The following is a 24,311-nucleotide window of genomic DNA, read 5'->3' as shown; positions in this document are numbered from 1 at the left end:
AAAAGATTATCAGTAAATATTATATATCTAATGTGTAAGGATAAATAATAAAATATAGATTACTTATTTAGGTTATGTCTATTTTAATACAAAGTATGCATTGCTTATTTAAGCTATATGCCCATTTTACATGTGAAGTTTATAAGTCTGAGTCCACTATGAAGTATTACGTATCACGATTTAGGTTATAATAATTGATTAATAAAATGCTTATTTAATATTCACTTATATAACATTTATATGATTCTTTATATATATATATATATATTACGAGATTTTTTTATGAAATCATTACCAGTAATACTGTCATAATAGATAGACGTGTCATAATGAATTAATTCAGAACTTACATGTTCAAGTAAATAAACTAAAGTTTCTAATAGGTAATTTACTTACAATAGGTAACAATGATAAAGTTATCATCAAGCCTCACTTAATTTGAATCCCACTAAAATACGACACGTACGAGATTATTTATGATGTACTTATTGATATATTAATAAATAAAACTATAAGTTGTATGTCGTATTCGACTAAAATTATAGTATTTAATAGCACGATGATGGCTTTTATAACCTTAATTGATTTCATGAGATATAAGCAATAAAACTTTATTTTGAGTAGCTTTTGATTTTGGATTTTATATTTTTAAATTACTTTTTACGAACAAATGAATAAAATAATATGTATTTTGACAAAAATAAAAGCTAAAATATAATTACCATATAATTAAATATAAAAATTATAAATTGTAATTTTTGGAATATAGCTTTAGCCTTTAATAGAAATTTACATTTGAAAATTCAAAAATTATTTGATATTTATATAAAACATCAATTGCTAAACAACTATTTCAATAATACTTTTTAAAGTTATAACATAAGCAACAATAATCGGAAGTACTACTAATTTGATTGTAAGTAGTAAGATAGATGAGTATGCGGTGTATACAAATTGAAAGAGATTTTCAACGAGTGGAGAATATATTCCAATCATACCTGAAATGAAAGTATGAACTCGGTTTGTTTTATTTTTGAAACGAACATTTTATTAAACTGACGTTGTATTCAATATTATAAGTTGTAATATAGTTGTTCATATTTTAGTTATATCGAAATTTATTATTTTGGGTATAAATTTTAAAACTCGAAAACCTACTTATTTTATAGTTTAATTTTTTTTTAATAAATAACATATTTTATCATTATATGATTTGAATAAATTTTAAACTTTATTATAAAAATAAGAATTATGATTATAAATTTTATTTTAACAAAAGATATAACGGTGAATAACCTATAAAATTTGGGCATTTTTTAAGAAAATTTAATTACGGAAATTCTTCGTTGACTAAAAATTTATGAATATTTAGTAATTAACGTTTCAAATGTTTTGTTAAAACATATAGTTTTATAAAAATGTGCGATTTAAACACTTTTGATTAGAAAAAAGTAAATAAAAGTGATTATAAAAATTATAGTTCGAGAATTTTTAGAATTATACGACTTACACAGTTTTGAGTATTTTACGAGATGTAAAAAAATATTTACAAAATTACTAGAAAATTTTATAATTAATTTAATGGTTATAAATAATATTACGAAGGAAAAATAATTTTATTAATTAAAATAATTACTTTTATTGATTCAATATAATAATAGCTGAATCTAATCTAATCAAACTGCGTCTGTTCTGTTTCATTAAACCAAACGCACCACTTCGCCGCAGCACCCAATAAAAGCCCACGATAATTTCATTTTTGACTTTAAAAATAAAAAAAAAGGGCCTCCGGCAAAGTTCTCTCTCTCTCTCTCTCTCTCTAATCCGTATCTTCCCCCCCAGTTTGGCCGCATAGGTTTTGCTCTCTGCAATTCGCAACTCGCAACTCGCTCTCCTTCCCTGCAATTCATCCAATCTTCTCCTCCCTTTTCTCTTTTTAAATTTAAAATTTCTAAATACTCTTTCCGTTTTCTATCCCAAACCGAAATGAAATTCAGAAGGTTTCCTCTGAGATATCGGTAACGAGAGTTAGGGTTTTTCGCTCGTTATCAGGGACCGTCACAAACTAGCGGTAAGACCTTTGAGTGAGCGGGTTATTGCATTATTGCGTTCTGATTTAGTCGATCTGGCAATGGATTCGCGAGATTCATCCTCATCGACGGCAACCAATCGTGATGTCTCCGCAACTGATGACGACGGGGTACTCTCCGTCACTGCCGCACTCGCTAAGGACGCCGCTCTCTACTTCCAGTCCCGCAAGTTCGCGGAGTGCATCGAGGTCTTGAATCAGCTCAGACAGAAGAAAGAAGACGATCCGAAGGTAATTTCCTACTCCCTTGCAGAGGTATTTGATTGCCGCGTGTAGTTTGTCTTTGTAGCTTATTCATCTCGAGGATTCTTTATCGGGAATTGGTCTTACTTTGGGCGTATTACTATTATTTCTTCCCCATTTCCTAGTACTTTCACGGGGTTGTAGTTTGTGGATGGTGAGAAGTTGATTTGCTGTTTCTTTTGCTTTTCTTGCTATGTGCTTTGAGGGAATAGTTGGTTAGATTTTAAGTTCTTCATTGATTTGGAGGATCAAGCATGTTCTTTTGTCACTTGCGTGTTGTTACTGATGAGAAAAGAATCGGCTGCTTTGTTCTGTATACGTTCCATATGATGTGACCGGGAGATGGAAATACCTATGCCGGGAGCAAGCTATGGGAATATGCTTATTGAGTCCTCATTCTTAGCTGACTGCAGATAATAGCACTGGTTTGCTTAATTGCTTCTACTGTGAGTATGGTTAAGGGGCGGTTTGCATGCATTACCTTTGTGCTAACTAGAATGGAAACTACCATAGGGCTCAAATTATATTACACGAACTGTTATCTCTAACCTAAAAACATCTATACTAGATCTGGAGAAGTGACATTATACACTTGATTGAGACTTCAACTTCTTTTTGGTGGTCTCATTTAAGCTTTCTGCCTTTACAATTGTTTTTTTTTTTTTTTTTTTTTTTTTAAGGTGGGCTTGATCTTTGTCAATGGTGCTGCTTATTATAAAATATTAGAATGTCAAGCTGCATTGCTGCCTTCATTTGCTGAGAACTTTGATAAGTCGATCTTGTATGGGATGTTGCTGTATTGTTAAAATGTCTTTTCCGTATTTACTTATTATTCCTTTTTTTAACCTCGAGGTAGCTTTTCTTTTCTAGCCTGTTGCAAGCCTGCTTGCAAGAATTGTATTATGTAGCAATCATATTCTCAACCACTTCAGTGACCACTAATAATGTATGGTTTTTACTTGAAATTTCACATTTCTTGGGATATTCTTTTAATTTATTTCATTGAGGTTTATTAGGTCCTTCACAATATTGCTGTCGCGGAATACTTTAGAGATGGTTGTTCAGATCCAAAGAAGTTGCTTGAAGCACTTAACAGTGTGAAGGTACGGTGTTGATTTTTCCCACTGGGACTTCTAATGAGGCATGGTTTCCTGCAGCATGTTATAATGACCCACTTTATTATGTATAATTTTTTTAACAAGTTATAAATGATTTAAAATATCAAATAGTAACGAGGAACCTATGGAACCAAGATTACATACCTTTTAAACATGGCGAGAGGATCAGAAGGCAATCTGACTAGAGTAGATCTATTCCCATAAACATACGGGTTAAGTTAATTATGACCAGAAATAATGCAATCTGATTCCACTTAAATATGCACTTTAGATATGGCTAGAAGATAGGAAAGTAATATGCTCAGAATGAACCTCATTTCACTTTTGAATTCTGGTGTTAAAAGTCTTGAATAAATGGCTTTAATATTGCTCGTGCTACTTCATATGTGGACTGTAGTTTTAGTTAAAGCTCAAGTTTCCCTTGTTACATTTTCATTTAGTTATCCCTTTCTGAGTTGTTTGTCTGTTGGAATATTCATCTGTGGTACAAAAACAAGAATCTTGCTGCATTTTATTGTTCTACCTGTGGTGTTATGGTCTGATTTTGTTTTTATGGTTGTCGTGCAGAAGCGGAGTGAAGAGCTTGTTTGTGCATCTGGAGAGCAGGTGGAGGCTGTTAGCAATCTTGGAAATAAAGTAATTTTGGGATCTAAAGGAAACAATACTGCAGCAAACAGCACCAGTATCGTATACATGGATGAATTTGATACGTCTGTGGCAACACTTAACAGTGTAAACTCCTTGTTTTCTTTGTTTAGCACCCAGGTGTATACTCTGATATTTTTTGGGATTAACGTGTTCCCTTCAAAACCACTCCTATTCAGGCAATTGTTTGGTTCCATCTTCATGAATATTCAAAGGCACTATCGGTTTTAGAGCCTTTGTTTCAAAATATTGAACCAATAGATGAGGTGCGCCATTGTTTGATTTTAAGTATCTCTATCTTTTTCTTCTAAAAAAAGTATCTTTATCTTTCCCATCAGTAATTTTCAGCGTGTTTAAGGTTTCACATGCAATACATATGCAGACAACAGCTCTTCAAATCTGTCTCTTGTTGCTGGATGTTGCGCTAGCTTGTGGTGATGCATCCAAGTCTGTGGTACGTTCTTGTGTTTATGGTGTGTCTACCTGCACTCAGTTAATCTTCTAGTTATTAATTTTTCCTGCTTAAATTCTGCTATTACTGTGGTTAGTACAGGTCTTCTTGTCATGCTTTCCTTGCCAACCTTTGGATTGTTTGTAAGACACATATCACAGGGCAGCAAGGAAGTGCACCTTTTTGTTTCTCTCAATTCTTGGGTTCAATAGCATGTTACTAGTGTGCTATGTGTTGCAACCTTAGATTAGATAGAGCCGGAGATTTCCTTTTTCTGCAGAAGTGTCAACTAGAACATTTGTTGTCTGTCTTGGTTTATTTAATTGTTTTATTAGCTTCTATGAACGCAAATTATTAAAATTGTATATGGTATGTGGCAATGAGTCTTTAGAAAAAATTCATTGGTCATCACAGTGCAAAAGTGTAGTGACGAGGAAATTCCTCTATATCTCTCTTTACTCCATCTTTTGATTGAATTGTTTAGTCTAAATTGAAGATTAACAAATTTTCCATCGCAAGATGTCAGATTAATTTTTGTCTTGATTGATAATTTATAAGATGAAGTTAGAATGGTAAATTACTTACCTTTGGGTCTAATTCTTTCTCTTTGGGACTTTGTTTTATGAATTTTTTTTTTGAATAAAAAGTATGAAGTACATTAACAGACACCAAAGAAGTACCAACCTGTATACAAAATATTTACATATTTGCCAAGAAGTCAACGAGGTCCCCCAAATCCTCCATAGAATAAAGATGATGACCCAAAATAAAAAAGCCAAGGGTCTAGAACTATTTGTTCCTAATCCTATAAAAATCCACTACATCCTCAATCCCCTCAAAAGCTCTTCTATGGCTCTCCTTCCATGCCACTCAGAAAATGGTGAGAGGAATAAGGCCCATGATTTCCTCTACTGATTGGAAGCTGCCATCACCTAACTGATACCCAATAAACCGTAAACTGTCAGCCATAGCTTGTACTCCTAGGTACCATAAAAGAACATGACTACAAGTCTCTGCAGCACCTTTATACTAGTAGCAAACCGTTCACCATAGTTGTTCCCCTTCTCATCAATTTGTCAATGGTGAGAATGCAACCTGTTCCGGCTTCTCATGCAAAGAAAGCAACTCTGGGAGGAGCCTTAAACTTCCATATCTGTTTAGAAGGAAACTTATTACCATCATTTTCCTACTCAGTCAGATGCTTGTAAAAGCATTTGACCGAGAAGGATCCTGAAGTAGTAAGATTCCATTGAGGTTGATCATTGCTGCCGGCCAAAACAATGAGAGACAAGGTACCCAGGAGATTCTCAATTCATTGATCTCCCAATCATTAAGATTTTTCAGTATATTTACCTGCCACTCCTTTACTGCCCCCCTATATCTGTGAGTGAGTCACTAACCAAAGTGTTTTTCCGTTGTGCTATGGCAAAAATCTGAGGGTACTAATCTCTAAGAGCTCCACTGTTCAGCCACAGGTCTTGTCACTCCTTTCGGTCCAATTCTTTCTCTTCGGGTCTTCACATTAAAAATAGGTAAAGATGTTGCAGTGCTTTTAGAATGTAGTCAAGATTTTCTGATTCTTTCCAATGAGAAAAAAATTATTCAGGGTGCCACCGTCGATTCAAATAGATTGATGATTTGATTTTATTCAAAACCCAACGGATGCCACTCAAATTAAAGAGGATAGATTCTCAGCCAAGAACATATAGTTTAGGTGATATAACGGTCTCATTGTAGAGTCGGCAGCAGGAGTTTGAGTCATATCACTCATATCATCTTAAAAAGAAATTGATACAATTTCAAGTGAGTTAATTGAACAAGTTCATGTGGTCTTCTAAATGGTTTCCGCAAATTGATCTGAATTCTACAATTTGTGGAATACCAAACTGCTCTTTTTATTTTAATGGGCAGAATATTATCATAGTTGTAGAGGCAGTTTGCAGTAATCGTCAACATCAAACTTCTGCCTTTATAAGAGTAATTGACGTTGAAAAGCTTGAGATTGTCTTTTTAATCCCATTGACTAGAAAATCAAAAACTTAGATGCTGGTTTCTTTTTACTATTGACCCATCACAACTATAAGCATATGTCTATATCTGGGCAAAGTAACTATAGGCCCATTTTTATAAGCCCCACTCTGCAGGACCAAATAAAAGAATCTGCCGTCTTTGCCTCATGAGAGCAGAGCTGCCACTATAAGAAATGAACATTGTTGGGTTCTGAGAAACCTTTGAAAGAGACAGGAGAGCAAGAGGGTGGGGAAGCTGAGATGACGTCATCTAAACTAATTGGTTGGTTGTCCTCTAGAAAAAGCAAACCGTTAAATGATTGGTAATCTGGTTTTCTGATTCCTTAAGCTACATATCTGGTCGAAGAGAGAGTTTCCTATCCACCCTGTGTTTGCAATATCTTAAATTAAATTTGTTAAATGAAGAGAAATCCTATTGTAATAACCTGTAGGCTATTGTATTTCTGCTACGCTCTTCTCGTAAAAATCTGATTGCTTCATCTCTTGTTAATGATCAGCAACTTTCTGGTGTCTGCACTACCTAACAGTTACCGGAGCCTTTTTATTTATCTTTTAAAAACCCCCTACTATTGTTCATTGGATGCAAAAGAAAGATACCAATAAATTATTATATGTTTTTTTGAGAAGGGACAATCAGTCCTCCTTTATCATCATAATTCCTGAAAAAATGGGAAATCCTTGACATTTCAGTGTTCAGTAATTAGACATGCTAATAGTCCTGTATTTTGATTAGATTCTTTGGGTGTTGAATTGTTGGATGTTCTACTGAATCTTAAAGATTGATCTGTTGATCCTTTTATGATTTGTATCCTTTTATGATTTGTACTGTTAAGATCTTGATTTGCAATTTGAATCTTGATTTGACGATCACGCTTGTTGAAGGAGATGGTGACAGTATTTATGAAACTGTAGAAAATGATACCTTACATCATGAACAAGATTCATTCCTTCAAATGAAATTGGTTTGAAGCCTATTTTACAAATACACATTTTTCTCTTACATTTTAGGTTTATGCTAGGGTTCCCTAAAGAACAGCTAGTTATGGGTTTGTTACGGAAGAGGGTAAGGGCTCTTTAAGAGAGAACCCGTAGATGTTTTTGGTAAGGACTTGCTGAGAGAGAATTCTTTCAGGGCTCCTTAGGAGAACTCTTCTACCTCGAGAGTAAGAAAATACACTCATACTTTTTGGAAAAGTTGTGCTTGCTGTTTTATTCATGCAAACTTCAGATTTGTATACAACTTTAGAGACGAGATTGTAAAACAATCTCCTAAAGAATGGGTAACTTCCAAACTGCCTTGTATCTGGAATTACCTCTTTCCACTTCTAAGAAAAAAGAAAAATTACAAACAGTTTAACAAATAAAATGCCTAAGAACTGAAAAAGAAATCTAATTTTTATCTTGTCCCCAAGTGTAAGTTCTTGATATGGCTCATAACAGCTTACCATTTTGTCTATGACCAATGAGTTGGTGGTGGTGTAATGGGTTTGTATTGTGTAATATACTATGGCTACTTTTAGTTCAAAAGTGCAAATTCGATAAAAGTACTTTTTTAAAATAAAAATAGTATGGTATGATTCACTCTCAAGCACCATGGGGGTGCAAACCGATGTACAATGTTATTTACATATCAACCGAAATGTCAATAAGGTTCCCAAAGTCCTCAAGTAGAGAGGATGACCCATGATAAAAGAATCTAGGGTCTGGAACCATCTATCATTTAACCTATCGAAATGACCTTCCATGCCCTCGAAAGAGCTCTTATTATTCTCTACAAAATAAGAATGTAGTAGGTATGGATTAAGACTTGGATTTTATAATATTCTGACTTCACAGTCTAGTGCAGCGTGCGAAGTTATTAAACTTTTAAATTTATTTTAGTGCTTGTTTAGCAAAGTTGATACTAGGAAGGAGTTGGAAAAATACTATGGAAGTTCTTTTGAAGGTAAACTACCTAAAAATCCTTACACTAGAGGGAAAGAAAGCGAGAAGAAGAGCTGCTTCATCTTTTCTACTGGTACAAATATTTTTATTTATTTATTGAAATAAAATAGTATGGTATGATTCATTCACAAATACTAAGGAGGTGTAACCCATGTACAAAAATATTGACATAACCATCAATATGTCAATGGGGTCCCCAAATTCCTCATTGAGTAAAGAGAATGACTCATAATCAAAAAACTAAGGGCGTGAGTGAATAAAGAGGATGACTCATAATAAAGAAACTAAGGGTCTATAACCATCTATCTTTAACCCAATCAAAATCATCTTCCACAGCTCTAAACTTCTCATGTTTCTCTCTTTCCACACCAAGCTAATATGTTTCTTGACCTCGCTAATTCCCTTCCACACCTAGATTTCTTCTCTCACAGAACCAGCCATCATCCAAATGATGCCCAAAAATCCATAAGCAAGGGTCCATGATTTATACGCAAAAGGACGCCATAGAAAGATATGATTGCACAACTTTGCCTCCCTTTTGCAAAGTTATACACAAAAGGACACCCAAAAAGTAGCTACAAAATGTTTATTAATTCATATGTAACAAATTATATTCCAAAAATGAATAATTATTATGTTTAAGATTTTAAATGTAAGTATTTTAATTTACAGTTTTGAGTTCGTGGTTCTGTTCCAAAAATGAACACTGACCATGTTCACACACCATGATGCAACTGATAATGCTACCTATGCATTTTAGGTATTTGAATCAAGAGGAGATGAGAAAAAGAAGTTAAAACATAAACTTTTTCATAATTATTTTATTGGTTAGAGTGGTATGGTCTGAGGAGCTAAAATAGAGCCATGTTTCACATGTCTTAGGTTCTTTTAGATTTTGATTTTAGGTCTGGCCATAAAGATGAAATCAAAATGCAAAATTCTCAAATTTTTAATTGTCTATTCCACAGTAAAAGGTAATAAGTTCTCATCAATAAAAAAAATAGGTGGTAGGACTCTTTAGATATCCACATTTATGCTATTCTTATTTGTTGACTTCAGTGAGGGAGTAGTAACGACTAGTTTGTAGATACTTACACGCTTAAGTCGTGCTCCATGTTGACGGATTTGGTGAGCATACATATCTAACATTTTGATTGACATTGTCTTGGCTTGTACTTTCTTTACAGTTGATTCATTAAGAATTATGAAGTAATTAAAGTAACCAATTAGTTTATTTCAAAAAAGAAATTTTATTTTAAAAAAAAGTTAAAGTAACCAATTAGCCCATCAACTTGAGGTGGTGGGAAGAGCCCAACTTAGTGTAACTGTGTAATCACTTAACTCTTATCTTATGTTGATTTTTTAAAATATAGGTGGTGCAACAAGGATTTAAACTTTTGATATTTGGTTTTGATACTATGTTGGCAAATTAAGTTGGGTAAGCAGTTATCTCTAAGACTTGATATGATGGGTAAAAAAACCTTACTTATGCATAAGCCGCGGTAACTTTGTTTTAGACCAAGTCACTATAAAATTGTCCTCCATTGTGTATATGGATAGATGAAATGTGATTTTGAGCTTGTTAAATACACTTCTACTAGAAAATAATATGAAACTGGCTATCCCTGGTAAACTTAGGAGGAGATTTTGTTAAGTACCATTATGGAAACAATAATATTAAAATTTGCAATTTTCTGATTACCTGAAGCATCCAAAACATTTGTAAGTAGAAACAAAAACATACTAGAAATTGACAGGGTGACCTCCTCTTGGAAAAAAAAAAAAGGCTAGAAAATGTTTTTCTTCGAGAAACTTTCCAAAATAAAAGAACTTTCTACTGCAGATTTGAAGAATTAAGATATGATAACATACAGTGTCAAGATAACATTAAAAAATAGGATTGCTATGTTACAAAAGGTGTTCTCCGGTCCTATTTTATTCCTTATGCCATGTTTAGGGAACGGGCATTCTGTATTCCATTTTCACCAATATCTCCAATTGTTTATTGTATTATTTATTTATTTATATGTTTGATAGGAGGGGGTAAAACCAAGGTGAATTGTACCCAAGCCTCCCTTTTCTGGAGACTGGGACATAATCATTTAGATCTATAGGCCTTTGTTCTTGTATTCATGGCATCTTGTATTCAATTGCCATGCCTTTTATTGATATTTGAAATTCTCACTTGAATATCAGAACTGGGAAACCCCTTTCTCTTATTTGTTTTGCATATAGTCCGGATGCTTGAGCCTGCCCTGCATTTACATGTGAATTATAGTTCCTAACTCTGATATTCGTTCTTTTGTCATCAACAGGACAGTTACATGCTAGAAAAATTATATTGGATGCCTGATGTAGGACAAATAAGGGCTAAATTTGCCTACTAAGAAATTGAGTGAAAAACCTAGATATATAGCTAGGGTTCTCAGGCATCATACCTAAGGGTTGATAAAATCACACAATCAATTATGAACTCGAAAAATTATTATTTTATACTTGGATGATTAATAAGTGAAATTAGTGGCTACTTATTTCAAAAAGTAAGTGAAATTACACAGCTATTTATGATAATCTTTTCTTTACTAGATTTAAACTAGGAAATAGTAAAATAGTAGAATTGTGAATACTAATCCTAATACAAATAGATAAGTACTAATAAAAATAAAAATTCTAAAAATACTAAAATTATAATAATATTCCTCAATAATATAGATTCCTAGATAATATAGTAGTTCTACATTTGATATAATTAGAATTTCTAAACTAGTTAGGAAATCTATTGCTAGCCTATTTGACATCAATGCCATGAGCAAAAAGGTGGTCAAAGATCTGTTAGATTGTTTTAGAGGGTCATCAGGATTGGGTTCACTTTTTGGGATCAGATCAAGAACCCTAGATTAACAAGTAATTCATGTATGATATACAAGGAACTTGGAATGTTCCATAGAGCATTAGCTAGGCACGGGAACAAGATAAAAGCTAGAACCTCTCAATATACCTCTCTCCTAATATTGGATGCATGACAAACAATTTGATTTTTTATGGAAAGAAGAATAATATAATTATAACTTGTTGGTGTACTTGGGGGATACCCCACTGGTATCTTTGTGAATAGTATTTCTTTTCTTTTCTTTCAAAAAAAAAAGAATAATATTATTATAAACAAGACACCCAAAAGATATCACGCTATTCAATAGAAACTTGCACATTATTGAGAGAAAAAATATCAATAGGATTTCCAAATCCTTTCCACAACTAAGAAAGTGACCATTAATCATTGACAAGTTGATGAGAAGGGGAAAGATTATGGTGAATGGTTGCTATATGTGAAAAAACGCTGCGGAGACTTGTATTCATGTACTTCTATGGTGTCCGGTAGCATACAAGCTATGGATTATGTTTTATGGGTTATTGGGAATTAATTGGGTTATGGCTGGCTTGGCTACAGATGGAATCAGCATGTGGAAGGATACTAGTGTTTGGAGGAAACATGTGGATCTCATCCCGCTCACTATTTTTTAGGTGGTTTTGGAAGGAGAGGAATAAAAGAGCTTTTGAGGGGGCAGCTGATGATGATGACTTTGATAGAGTTAGAATAGATGGTTCCCAACTCTTGATTTTTTGATTTTTGGTTATCTTCTCAATTCAATGGACGATTTAGGTGACGTTATTGACATTTTGGTAGATATGTAAATATTTGTACACTGGTTGACATCCATTTGTTGCTTGTTAATCAATGATATGTATTATACTTTTTATTTCAAAAAAACTAAGAGAGTGACCATTAAACAAAATACTTAAGCTTTAGGACCGGTAACCTCTAATGCTAACAAAAGTAGAGATAATGCCATAAAAAACTTATTGTTACTTTCTTCCAAATTACCTAAAAGTAGGACTATTGGAATTAGTCATCCTAGATGGAATCTAATACCATTCCATGCCCAAAATTTTCTCCTAAGCTAAGCCTTAGCCACCTAAGACATATTAAGAAAAGAAAGAGCTGAATCCCATTATCTACTAGCCTCCAAGCACCAAATGAGGATATGGTTTGGTATCCACTCTCTTCCAAGCACATAATATATCAATTGGTAATGATTCTTTTTCTCAAGTTAACAGAATTAATTGCCTGTGTGGTTTCCCATGCAGAGCAAGCTATATTTGGGAAAAAGCTTTTTTCTTCCAAACTTGCTCCCAAAGGAATCTGGAGATCTCGAAGCTTGGGAAAAGACTCTGGTAAAAAGACTTCACTGAGAACAAATCGTTTTTGGAAAGATGCCTTACTGGAAGGTTGGAAATGCAAAAATTGAAATGACAAGAGGCTAGGAAAGTCAAAAGAGAAGCATGTCATACAGGAAGATTCCAGGACAGTAGGATATTTAAAGAGGGATAACTAGCATGATTGACCAAAATATCACTGGTCAATGCATTTCCTTGCCTGGGATGCACAAAGCTGCCTCGGAACCAATCCTAAACTTGGCTCTCTCCTCACCAGTGTCTGCCCAGGAACACATCATTGGCTGTTCCAAGCCTAAATGCAGCTATTCTGTGAAAGAAATCCAATTTCCTGATAAATGTCCAGAGGCTAGTGCCTAACTTGTCTTTTTCAGGCCATTCTCCAGCCCCTACCTCTTCCATCTTTGGCAACAATTACTGCAGTTGACAGGCTACTTCTGCAATACATCACACTAAAGCCTTGTTAATTACAGATAGATATCTAAGCCAAGGCCCCCCAGAATATTAGCCTTGTAATATCCTAGGCCACATGGTGGTAGCTCAGTTCATTTACTAGGATAGGAATGCAAAATTTTGTAAAATTAGGCATGAGTCCCCCTATTTGGTGTTAACTTCTCGGTTCTTTTTATTTTCCTGCTTATCTATTAAGGTTTAAAAAACTATATTCATGTTTCTTTTCATGATTTCTAGTGAATTCATACTCTTTTTCTTTCATTATGTTAATTTTGATAACATGCTGTCGATCTGATGCTGCTTAGGTTATGTTTCAATCCTTCTACCACTGAATCCTTTGATCATATTAGAGAGCATTTGGAGCAATCTGGATTGTTGATCATATCCCTATGACCCAGATAGGGATTTGACAACCATGCACAACCTTTACCCTAGACTGATGGATAAGGAGTTGTAAATTGACTGAATGAAAGAGGCATCGATAAGTTCTAATTAGGTATTACAATGTAAATAAAATGAAATTCGAAGTAGTATGTCAAGGACTACAAGCCTTTGTGGGCTAAAACTTGGAAATCGGTGTGAATCTGATTATTTAAAATGAGGCTGTAAGAGAGAATACAAGGAATAATGTAGTCCTGAATAGTGCATGACTTTGGAGAGATCCTCATAAGTCCTTGAATGCTTTTCTGAATGGAAATTGCATAGAGGATTTGAAACATAATTCCAAATATGTTTTACTAAGTTATCTGTTTCTGATAATAGTTCTGCTGAGGTGCAACAACCAAAGGACATAAGAAGAGGTCTAATTACCCTTCTTTCACTGTCTTTATATATATCAGATTTGGCATTAAATTTACAATACCTTCTATTGATGCACTTGGTGCATAAATTTACCGATAGTTTACCTTTAAAATATCATAGTTCTTTACAATTTGTTTGCAAGTATGATTAATCTCCTTTGTGTTCAGGATGTGTTAAATTATCTGGAGAAAGCTTTTGGTGTTGGCTTTGTGGCTCCAAGTGAAAATGGTAGCGCAGGACAACAGCAGCCCATGAATCTGGTTTCAAAATCTTCTGTTCCAAATAGTTCATTGAGCACAGATGCTTCTGGTTCAGATTTAGCTGCAAGTATTAGTGCTTCAGAAAGTCCTCTATCGAGAACTCTATCGGAGGAAACACTTGAGTATGATAATGTACTGTTAGAAATTGGGGGACAAAACTTAGTTAGGTCTGTCGGTCTCTCGCATTCAAATGATCTTTCAAGGGCCACTGTTGACAGTTCTATCTCCACTGTTGATCTGAAGCTGAAGTTGCAGCTTTACAAGGTCAGATTTTTGCTTCTCACTAGAAACCTGAAGCTGGCTAAGCGAGAAGTCAAGCATGCAATGAACATTGCACGTGGGCGTGACTCATCGGTGGCTCTCCTATTGAAGTCACAGCTTGAATATGCTCGTGGAAATCACCGTAAAGCCATCAAATTGTTAATGGCGTCAAGTAACCGAGCAGAAACAGGAATTTCAAGCATGTTCAACAACAATCTGGGTTGCATTTACTATCGCCTTGGTAAATATCATACATCATCAGTGTTATTTTCCAAGGCACTAAGTAATGGTTCCACTCTTCGGAAAGAGAAGCCTATGAAGCTATTAAGTTTTTCACAGGATAAATCTCTCCTAGTAACATATAATTGTGGTGTGCTCTATCTGGCCTCTGGAAAACCTGTACTTGCTGCTCATTGTTTCCAGAAGGCAAGCCTGGTTTTTTATAAACAACCTCTTTTGTGGCTTCGTCTTGCTGAATGCTGTCTGATGGCTTTACAGAAGGGTCTTTTGAATACTCAGGCTTCCTCTGATAGATCAGAGGTCAGAGTCCATGTTATTGGCAAGGGGAAATGGCGGCAGCTTGTAATGGAAGACAGGATTTCAAGAAACGGACTCGTGGATCCCGCTGAGAAAGATGACATGTTTTTGGGTATTGAAGGGCAGCCGAAGCTTTCTTTGTCCCTCGCTCGGCAATGCCTATTTAATGCCATGCACTTGCTTAATAGTTCTGATTTGCATTTTCCTAAGTCTGGCCTGCCCAACATTTCATCCTTGGAGGAAAATGGATCGAGTGAAGCAGGACTATCCAAGAGTTCTAACCACAAAAATTTACACACCATTGATCCCAAGGCATCTAGTATACCGATTGGTTCAGGCCAGGTTAATGCAAATGGGGATGTTAAAGAACAGAAGGGAGGAACAAACCAGGAGATTGTGCAGAATTCTATCTCTTGTTATAGAGGTATATGTGGAAGGGAAAGTCTTATGATTAAGCAAACTCTTCTTGCTAACCTGGCGTTTGTAGAGTTGGAGTTAGAAAACCCTTTGAAAGCTTTATCAACTGCGAGATCTCTATTGGAGCTTCCGGATTGTTCAAGAATATATATCTTTCTAGGACATGTTTACGCGGCGGAGGCTCTCTGCTTGCTGCATCGGCCAAAAGAGGCTGCTGAACATTTGTCAACATATTTGTCTGGAGGAAATACTGTTGAACTGCCATTCCAGCAAGAGGATTGTGAGCAGTGGCAAGGCGAAAGAACTGTCGATTGTGAGGAGTTGAATGGGGGACCAGCAACTGCCAAGGGTTCTTCTCTGGAGGAGCCTCGAGACTTTATGTTGATGAATCCGGACGAGGCACGTGGAACCCTTTATGCAAACCTTGCTGCTGTGTACGCGGTACAAGGTGATCTCGAGAAGGCCCATCACTTTTTGCTGCAGGCCATGTCCCTGGTACCCAACAGGCCTGAAGCTACTCTCACTGCAATTTATGTCGACCTCGAGCTTGGTAAATCACAAGAAGCTCTTGCCAAGTTAAAACAATGTAGTCATATCAGATTCCTTCCTAGTGGCTTACAACTGAATAAATCTTCTTGATGATGTATTGTTGGCTTTAATTCATTGCGTCTGTTCCCCCTCTGGCAGCACACTAGGTAGCAGCAGGTAGATCAGCAATCCTTTTAGAGGATTTGTAACATATATATAGTTCAATTCAGAGAATAAGTTTTTCTCTCCTTTTTTTTTTTTAGTCTTTTCTTTCTTACATCTAGGTTTTCATTAATCATTGGTGCGGCCAAGTGTTTTGGTAAGAGCAGGATGCCCGCCTTCCAAATTTGAGATGTAATTCTGATTCAGATTCTTGTGGTTTTGTGGCTAATTAATTTCTTATTCAAGTATAGAATGACCGGTCGTGTTCTTCTCGAGGTTGAAAGCGAGAAAAAAAGGGATTATTATTCTCTTGGATTTGAATCCTCAAGTAATATACTGCTAGTTTCTCCTTCCATTAGTTTTTCCCCTATAATTTTAATTGCCTTCGAAACTTTCCCTGTTCGGGTCTTTTTATCTCTTCTTTTTTTCTTTTCCAAACCTCAATCTAATGTTATGCTCGGGGTGGTTTGTAATTATTTTGGTTACCGCCAATGTCTAGGCCATAATTTTTTGGCGATTGACATGTGGGGGCAACAATGAATCCTACACCAAATGATGTCATTTGGCCCAGCCGAATACGACAGCGACCCAGCAACTCAGCACATTTCCGCGTGGGTTCCCATCCTACAGGCCGTGTCTCCTCTACTACCAGACATAATATTTTGGTGATTTTCTGTTACTTGATGATATATTTAGTGTCAAATAATTCACTTCAAAACTCAGTAAACAATAAATAGGAAAAATTAGAACTGGTTCCAAACTCTTAAAACCAATACCTAAACCAACTGAAGTCGGACTAATAAATTGGCCTATTTACCATCTACGCCGTAATTCAAAAAGTAGGGAGAATTTCTCTCTTCTTACATACACATATACATAATTTAGAGGAGGGTGATATGAAAAACAAAACATCTGCCCCAGCGGACAGACACCGCCCACGTTACAAGCTTCGTGTGCCATCTTGTCATCTGGGTCCCTTCTACTTTATAAATCAGGTTTTAACTCTCCACGCCTGACGCAAAGGTAAATCTTTTAAACTCCATAACTCTACAAAGTCAAAATACTGGAGGTCTACACTTCCTCAAAATTAGAAATTAGTGGTTCAACTCTTGCACAGTGAAAGAATAAAAAACATATATTTTAATGATAACAAAGGGTATTTTTCATTTAATTTTTAAAATTTTAAAATCCTTCTGATGATGAATTTTCACTTTGCCAAAACAAGATTACTTAATACTTGAAATTAATATAAATTACTTAAAGGCAACTGTTAATATATTTTTTCTATATATATTTTTTTAAAGAACAATCTTGAAGCCATGGATTTTCAGGCCGCATATCTTGGTGTTGAGTGATAAAGATTCCTTTGAGGGCCACCACTGTACGGTCCGTCTCCGTCGTCGTTTTTCTTTATCTATTGCTGCGTTTGATTGCGAAAGCAGAAACCTTAGCTATGTAGGGTTATTTATTTCCATGTAATATAAGAGTTTAAATTTAAGTGATACTGTACACACACACACATATACATATATTATTACGTATGTGTATATACTCGGAGGCAAACTTCTTTGTGCGTATACATATATATATATATATATCTATATATATTGGTGGCTCAATTATTGGTAATGTTTGATTGGGGAATCTGTGGGAATGCTCATTGCCCATTGGAACTCTAAAACCACCTTTCTTTTATCTCTCTCCTCTCTTCCCCCTCCATTGTACACGCGTGCATGGTTTTCTTTTTCTTTTGAGATTATTAGTTTAAAGAATTATGGTTTAAGTTAATTACTTAAAAGTAATTCTTTGTTTTAAATAAATAATTATATATAAATTTTAGTAATATATAATAAGGAGAAAGAATATAAAAATAATAGAGACTTGGAAAAAATGAGGAAATAATTCGTGCAATTGGTTGGTTGTCTAAACACAAATTACATAATATTGAAGATTAAACTTACAAACAAATGGTTTACACAATAATCAATATAACACAACATCACCAAATTCCAGAAGAAGAAGAAGAAGAAGAAGAAGAAGAAGAAGAAGAAGAAGAGATTGAGGCTCGACATCCTCTCATGTCAATCCATTTCATCCATCAATTTTCTACCAACCTGCAGATATATACATACACAAAATCTAATAAGCCCTCGCATTAATAGATACAGAACAATATTTGGTACACATTTTCGACAAACATAACAACCAGATTGCTAAATATATGCGTATGTACATATCATCATTTCTCGTTCAACTACATATGCCATGCATAATTAGAAGGGTATTAGAAATTTTGAAACAAAAAAACAATTATTTCCATTTTTACATAGTTTTTATTTTCGGAAAACAAGTTTTTCATGTGTATTTATATATATGACATATATATTGAAAAGAACAAGCTGATATATTCAACTACAGGACAAAATTAAAAACCACAAACTGTATATTTTTAAGAAGCAAACAGATCAAATCTGTTGAAAACTATGCGATTCTGATAAGAACAAATATGAAATAGAAAATAATAACCATAAGAAGAAGCTTACTGAAAGAAGAAAAAAACAGAGAAAAAAAAAAAAAAAGCAACAGAAGGTGGAAAACCAGGGTTAGCATAATGAATGTGACTTAACTGGAATCTATCTTAGAGAGAGCAGGTGTAGCCAGGTGGTGGTGTCTTGCCACAAGTAATGAGAAGCTGAAGAGCAATTGGCACGTAAACGTTGAGGTTCAGAAGCTTCAACTTCAATGTCGTGCAGAGGCAAACAGCAGCTTCAAGCTCCACGAGCCCTTGCAAGATGGGGCAGCACTCATTCACCGCCGGGTCACCAATTCCAATGTGCACTAAACCGCCTAGAAGATCTACACAAGCTCCCAACTTCAGCGTGTCAATGGGGCACGTCGCTGGCTTCGGCGTCGGCGCAGGTCCTGGTGGCGTGGGGCATGGTGTCTTCCCCTTTGGTGGGTTTGTTATCACCGGAGGCACTGGAAGTACCGGAGGGACGGGAAGCACCGGAGGGATGGGAAGTACCGGAGGGATGGGAAGTACCGGAGGGACGGGAAGTACCGGAGGGACAGGAAGTACAGGAGGGATATTGATCGGAGGCTTGACGATGGGTGGGATAGGGACGATCGGCGGCTTGACAATGACCGGTGGGACGTGGACAGGTGGTTTCTTGGGCTTGGACTTGTGTTTCTTGGGAGGCTTGCAGGTGCCGCAGCCGAGAATGGGGGCTGCGGAGGAGATGAAAAGCATGCAAATGAGGAGGAGAGCGGAAATCTTGGAGGTCTCCATTGTTGGTACTGGTAAAGTTTATGGAGAATGGAGAAGGGTTATATAGGATACAAGGAGTGAGAGTTCAGAGTTTAATGGAAGAAAACAAAAAAGAAAAACCCTAAAACCAGATCACGTGAACTACCATGTCAATAGAGGAGCTGCCAAATTTTGCTAGTTGGCAAACAAATACGTGAAACCCATATGAAATTTATAGACATACATACACATATATACGTACATACCTATAAGTGCATATACATTCAAATAATTAATCAAATGATAATCTTATCTCAAACTAATTTTTCTTGTTTTCTGAACTTGCCATCTCTTTTGGTTATGTATTATTGGGTGTGCATGTTACAAGATTTTATTATAATTGATGTATGTATGTATGTAATTTTGGATATACTCAAATATATATATATAAGTAGAGAAAGGGGTTGAATGAAAATCACTTTTGTGCTTAAGACTTATTCATGCAAGAATGAAGCTAGCTAGCTAGGGTGTTTAGAATAATTTCAGGGGCCAGGGATGAAGCACTTTTTGTGTTTCGATACATGTGGGTGGTCCATTTTGGCTGCTGCCAAAACTTATACAACTAATATGCATATACATATATATGTATACACATTGAGAGACCACACAAGGTAGCCTATTTCACAATTTAATACAGTATTATACGCCACCACTACCATTTCCCATGGATAAGATCGTAACATAAAAAGTTGATAGTATATGTTCATGTATATCTATATTTATATATCTTTTTTTTTTTTTTGACAGAGACTCATCAAGTCAATTATTGGGTTTAATTATCTTGTTGGATCTCTTCAATGGTTATCAAAGTACATATACTTGATTCATACGCATATACATACTCTTACGAGCTCTGTTTTGCTTTACCATCTTTGGCAAGGTCAATATAACTGGAGCCCTTCTGTTGCGATCAAAATCATGATCATTACATATACCATTTCTCAATATATATATATATATATTATAATATAATAAATATAATTTTCAAGAACATCATCTATTTTTTTCTTTTTTTTAAAGAAATAAATATAGTTTGCATTCACTTATCAATCTTAATCATTTACAGTATCACAATTTATACATACACATACACATACATATATATATATATATACACGAAAAGAGCGTGGTAATTAACAGAGAATGTAGGATGAAGAAGAAGAAGGAGGGACAGGGAGGGAGGCAGGCAAGCATTGGATTAGACATGGTGTGAGAAGAAATGGAAATGGCATGAAACCAGTCCGTGAGTTTTTAAGCTGTATTGCTTTGGTTTCTTCTGCGTCCGTGAATCCTCTTTTATTTATTTATTTATTTATTTTTCTCTCTGATGTGATTGGTCGCCTGTTCATTACTAATACTTACGACATATATATATATATATGTATACAATATAAATATATATATATATTATTACATTCATATTTATTAGAAGTCTTCTACGTTATAAAGGGCTCGAGCCAAATCCATGTTTTATTTGGCCTCGTTATATATTAATATAAATTAATATTGATTTATAATGTCACAATAAAATTAAATTATATGCACTTATAAATTACAGAACTAGATAAAATTTTTCGTCATTTTAATAATATATATATATATATATATCTGTGTGTGCGTGTGTATATATATATGTAAATAATGAATGTGTTTGGGCCATCCGTCAAATGTGGAAGGAGGAGACAAGGGGAGTATTAATTGGGTTTTGTCGGGTGTGGCCTTTCCACACAATAAAATTTTATGTCAGTTAGATCCGACGGTCGAGATTCGTTCTTCCAACGACTGGTCCAAAATTATATCAGATCGACGTCCAGATCTGGTGGCTCTCGTTCGTTTCCGATCATAATGTTTCTGATAATGCAATCCTGTTTGGCGGTTCTCAATTATTTGTCCGCGAACCCAAAAACAATCACCTACAGAGTACAGATTAAGCTGCCCACATGGGCTGCACGTGAAGACCAGCTCTCTCCTGTATGCATATGTATCTCTCTCTCTATATATATGTATATTATACGTATATATATATATATATATATGTATCATCTACCAAAAACTCAAGTACGCGAAGAGCGTGCCACGTCTAATATGAAATGGGTCAGGCTAAAATTTCACTATCGGTGGGCTGAAATATTTGCTCAAGTTGGATAAACATGTCGGGGTGATGAGTTTGTATAATGGGCTTGAAAGATGAAGAAGAAGAAGAAGAATAAATGTATAACACTATTTTACCCCTATATATATATATATATATATATATAACCCTTGTAGTAAGCATTGTGCATATGTGCTTTTGAAGTTTTAACTTGGTGATGATAATAAGCATTGAACGTTGTACACCATGTATCAAGCGAGCATGCAAAGGAGTAAAAAAAAAAAAAAAAAAAAATTAACTTTTAAGAAAAATAAGAAGCGAATAATTCAATATATATATATGTATATGTGTATACACATGTATTATGCATGTATTTACGTATCACCAACCAACTTGTTTTGGCAAATGATGTTAAATCTTTGTCCATTGTAGTAATTATGTCGAAATCTAGAGTATGGAATTATGAACATCATGAATATACTCATTTCAAGTATAAAGTTGATCAAGAATACTATTATTAACTTGCATGCATATTACTTTTCTGAGTTAGCGTCTACTCAATACTTTTTATTCTCGAAGTACATCTAGTGAGTCTAGGTTCATGAATTTCTCCCTCCCCTCCTCCCAAAAGAAGCTATTGCATGTTCATAAATATTATTTTAGCTTCTTCCCACCAAACCCACATCTAGAAAAAAGAGAAAAACCGAAAAAACAACTATCCAAAACGACATCATTTTGCTTATTTAGTGTTTCTTAGTTTTCTATATTTAACCAACAAGTTACTAACTCTTTTATATTTATCTCGATTGAGAGAAATTCTCAATCGATTGATCAAAACCACCATGCCCTAGTTTCTTCTCCGCCACCTTCGTCTTCACCCTTTCTCTTTTGATCTTCTCCTCGTCAAGTTTTTTCGAACAAAAATAGAGGAAGATATAGAGAGATGGGAATTTTTTATGGGATGGTGGCAAGGGGTAATGTGGTTTTGGCAGAGTTTGACTCAACGCAAACGAATGCGAATTCAATAGCTAGACAATTGCTCGAGAAGATTCCCAATGGTAATACTAGCAGCAACGCCTCTTACTCTCATGATCGATTCATTTTTCACATTAAGATAAACGATGGTCTTACAGTTGTATGCATGGCCGATGATGCCTATGGAAGTAAGCTATCTACATTTTTCTTATTGCTCTTTTTTTCTTTAAATTTTATTTGAATTATGATTAATTGAGATTTGATCATCATTTTTTACGAAAAGATATTTTTATAAAAAAAATTTATATGAGATAATAAAATAGATGTAAGAAAATTTTGAAAATTTAAAAAAACTAAATTGGTTTAAGTAAATAAAATTGATTAGTTTATAAGAAACAAAATCGAAAAATTGAGTGCCCTAAGTTCCTTTTCCATATCGAAAGTTTCGATTCTTAACAAATATGCCCTTAACCTTCTCCTTTCGAGGTGACTTGAATTCTTTTCTTCATTCATATAATTACTATATTAATGTTAGTTAAATGAATAATATAAAAATTAGATGAGAATAAAAAACTTCGAGATGCCATCCAAAAATTCAAAGTTTTTAATACAATGGATGCACATAAAAAAACTAGAAAGTTTATAATAAAAGTGAGATTTTGATCTTAAGAAATTCAATTTAGATTTCACGATAATCATACGAGAGTTTCGATACTTTTTTTTTTTTTCAAGTTATTTACGTAAAATTATACGAATTGAATTTTTATTGACTGATTAACAAAAAAATGTTAAGCTTCTGTGACAAACTTTAAATTACACGTAGGGAGGATTCCTTTCGCATTTCTTGAAGATATTCATCAAAGATTTGTTAAGACGTACGGTCGCGCAATACATTCAGCTTCAGCATACGCCATGAATGATGAATTTTCAAGAATCTTAAGCCAGCAATTAGAGATTTACTCGAATGATTCTAATATCGACAGACTAAATCGATTGCAAGGCGAAATGATTCAGGTAATTTTTCTTAACCTTTCAGATAGTCTCAAGTAAAAAAAAAAATAAATAAATGAATTCAAGAGAAATTAAAAGGTAAAAAAAAAAAAAATTGATTTTAACAGGTAAAGACGGTAATGATGGATAACATCGAGAAAGTTTTGGAAAGAGGGGATCGTTTGACGTTGCTAGTTGAGAAAACGAGCGCCATACAAGGAAATGCGCTGAGATTCAGGAGGCAAAGTAGGAGTTTCAAAAGTACAATGTGGTGGAGAAATTTTAAGCTAACGTAAGTCGGATTCTAAAAACTTTTCAACTTAAAACTTCAAAAAACCTAAACTTTTGTATTCATAATCGAGTTCTTCCGTAACAGAAGAGCATCGAATCACGTCACAACAAATTCGAGGCGTATCCATGGATTTATCTAAAGAAATTGTAAATTGTGTTGCAGGGTTGCATGGATGTTCATAGTTTTGATAATCTTGGTCTACCTTGTGTTGGCATTTGTTTGTGATGGTCCTCTCTTCCATTCCTGCTTACACTAAAACACAAAGCTTGCTTGTATTTGTATTTGTATTTTACCACATCTTTTATTTTTTATTTTTTAATTATATTTTTAGTTTTGTTATTTACAAAATTAATTGTAAATATTAATAAATTTTAAAATATTCGAGTGAAGGCGAATAATTTGTTTATGATTAATATTTATTTAAATTAAATATAAATAATTTTTTTTAAATCAAGAATTAAATATTTTAATATATATATATTT

General features: G+C 34.5%; 3 protein-coding genes across 3 annotated transcripts; 2 read left to right on the top strand and 1 right to left on the bottom strand.

Moving 5' to 3' along the window:
• Positions 1-1,772: 1,772 nt before the first annotated feature.
• LOC110815603 (Tetratricopeptide repeat (TPR)-like superfamily protein) lies at positions 1,773-16,527 on the top strand. The gene is made up of 6 exons (XM_088208555.1): positions 1,773-2,320; positions 3,349-3,435; positions 4,018-4,182; positions 4,275-4,361; positions 4,478-4,549; positions 14,175-16,527. The coding sequence occupies exons 1-6, from the start codon at positions 2,132-2,134 to the stop codon at positions 16,119-16,121; spliced, it is 2,547 nt and encodes an 848-aa protein (XP_088064681.1). The 5' UTR covers positions 1,773-2,131; the 3' UTR covers positions 16,122-16,527.
• A 1,536-nt stretch (positions 16,528-18,063) lies between these two features.
• LOC110815769 (Bifunctional inhibitor/lipid-transfer protein/seed storage 2S albumin superfamily protein) lies at positions 18,064-19,619 on the bottom strand. The gene is made up of 2 exons (XM_022043703.2): positions 18,800-19,619; positions 18,064-18,286 (listed from the first exon to the last, which is right to left on the bottom strand). Exon 1 carries the CDS (start codon positions 19,459-19,461, stop codon positions 18,811-18,813), a length of 651 nt encoding a protein of 216 aa, XP_021899395.1. The 5' UTR covers positions 19,462-19,619; the 3' UTR covers positions 18,064-18,286; positions 18,800-18,810.
• A 2,621-nt stretch (positions 19,620-22,240) lies between these two features.
• On the top strand, positions 22,241-24,217 carry LOC110815649 (vesicle-associated membrane protein 713-like). The gene is made up of 4 exons (XM_022043521.2): positions 22,241-22,734; positions 23,370-23,560; positions 23,665-23,828; positions 23,991-24,217. The coding sequence occupies exons 1-4, from the start codon at positions 22,515-22,517 to the stop codon at positions 24,082-24,084; spliced, it is 669 nt and encodes a 222-aa protein (XP_021899213.2). The 5' UTR covers positions 22,241-22,514; the 3' UTR covers positions 24,085-24,217.
• The last annotated feature ends 94 nt before the right edge of the window (positions 24,218-24,311 follow it).

The sequence above is a fragment of the Carica papaya genome, chromosome 7, assembly GCF_054855325.1.
Source record: "Carica papaya isolate Zhongbai chromosome 7, ASM5485532v1, whole genome shotgun sequence".
Lineage (NCBI taxonomy): Eukaryota > Viridiplantae > Streptophyta > Magnoliopsida > Brassicales > Caricaceae > Carica > Carica papaya.
Note: the sequence above shows the minus strand (reverse complement) of the source record. Positions and strands in the feature narration are given on the sequence as shown.

What these genes read in the sequence shown, in the direction of transcription:
- LOC110815603 (XM_088208555.1), top strand. Translation starts at nt 2,132, where the DNA reads ATGGATTCGCGAGATTCATCCTCATCGACGGCAACCAATCGTGATGTC. An exon ending in AGAAAGAAGACGATCCGAAG is followed by an intron (nt 2,321 to 3,348) that starts GTAATTTCCTAC and finishes GAGGTTTATTAG; the next exon opens with GTCCTTCACAATATTGCTGT. An exon ending in ATATTGAACCAATAGATGAG is followed by an intron (nt 4,362 to 4,477) that starts GTGCGCCATTGT and finishes ATACATATGCAG; the next exon opens with ACAACAGCTCTTCAAATCTG.
- LOC110815769 (XM_022043703.2), bottom strand. Translation starts at nt 19,461, where the DNA reads ATGGAGACCTCCAAGATTTCCGCTCTCCTCCTCATTTGCATGCTTTTC.
- LOC110815649 (XM_022043521.2), top strand. Translation starts at nt 22,515, where the DNA reads ATGGGAATTTTTTATGGGATGGTGGCAAGGGGTAATGTGGTTTTGGCA. An exon ending in GGCCGATGATGCCTATGGAA is followed by an intron (nt 22,735 to 23,369) that starts GTAAGCTATCTA and finishes AATTACACGTAG; the next exon opens with GGAGGATTCCTTTCGCATTT. An exon ending in TGCAAGGCGAAATGATTCAG is followed by an intron (nt 23,561 to 23,664) that starts GTAATTTTTCTT and finishes TGATTTTAACAG; the next exon opens with GTAAAGACGGTAATGATGGA.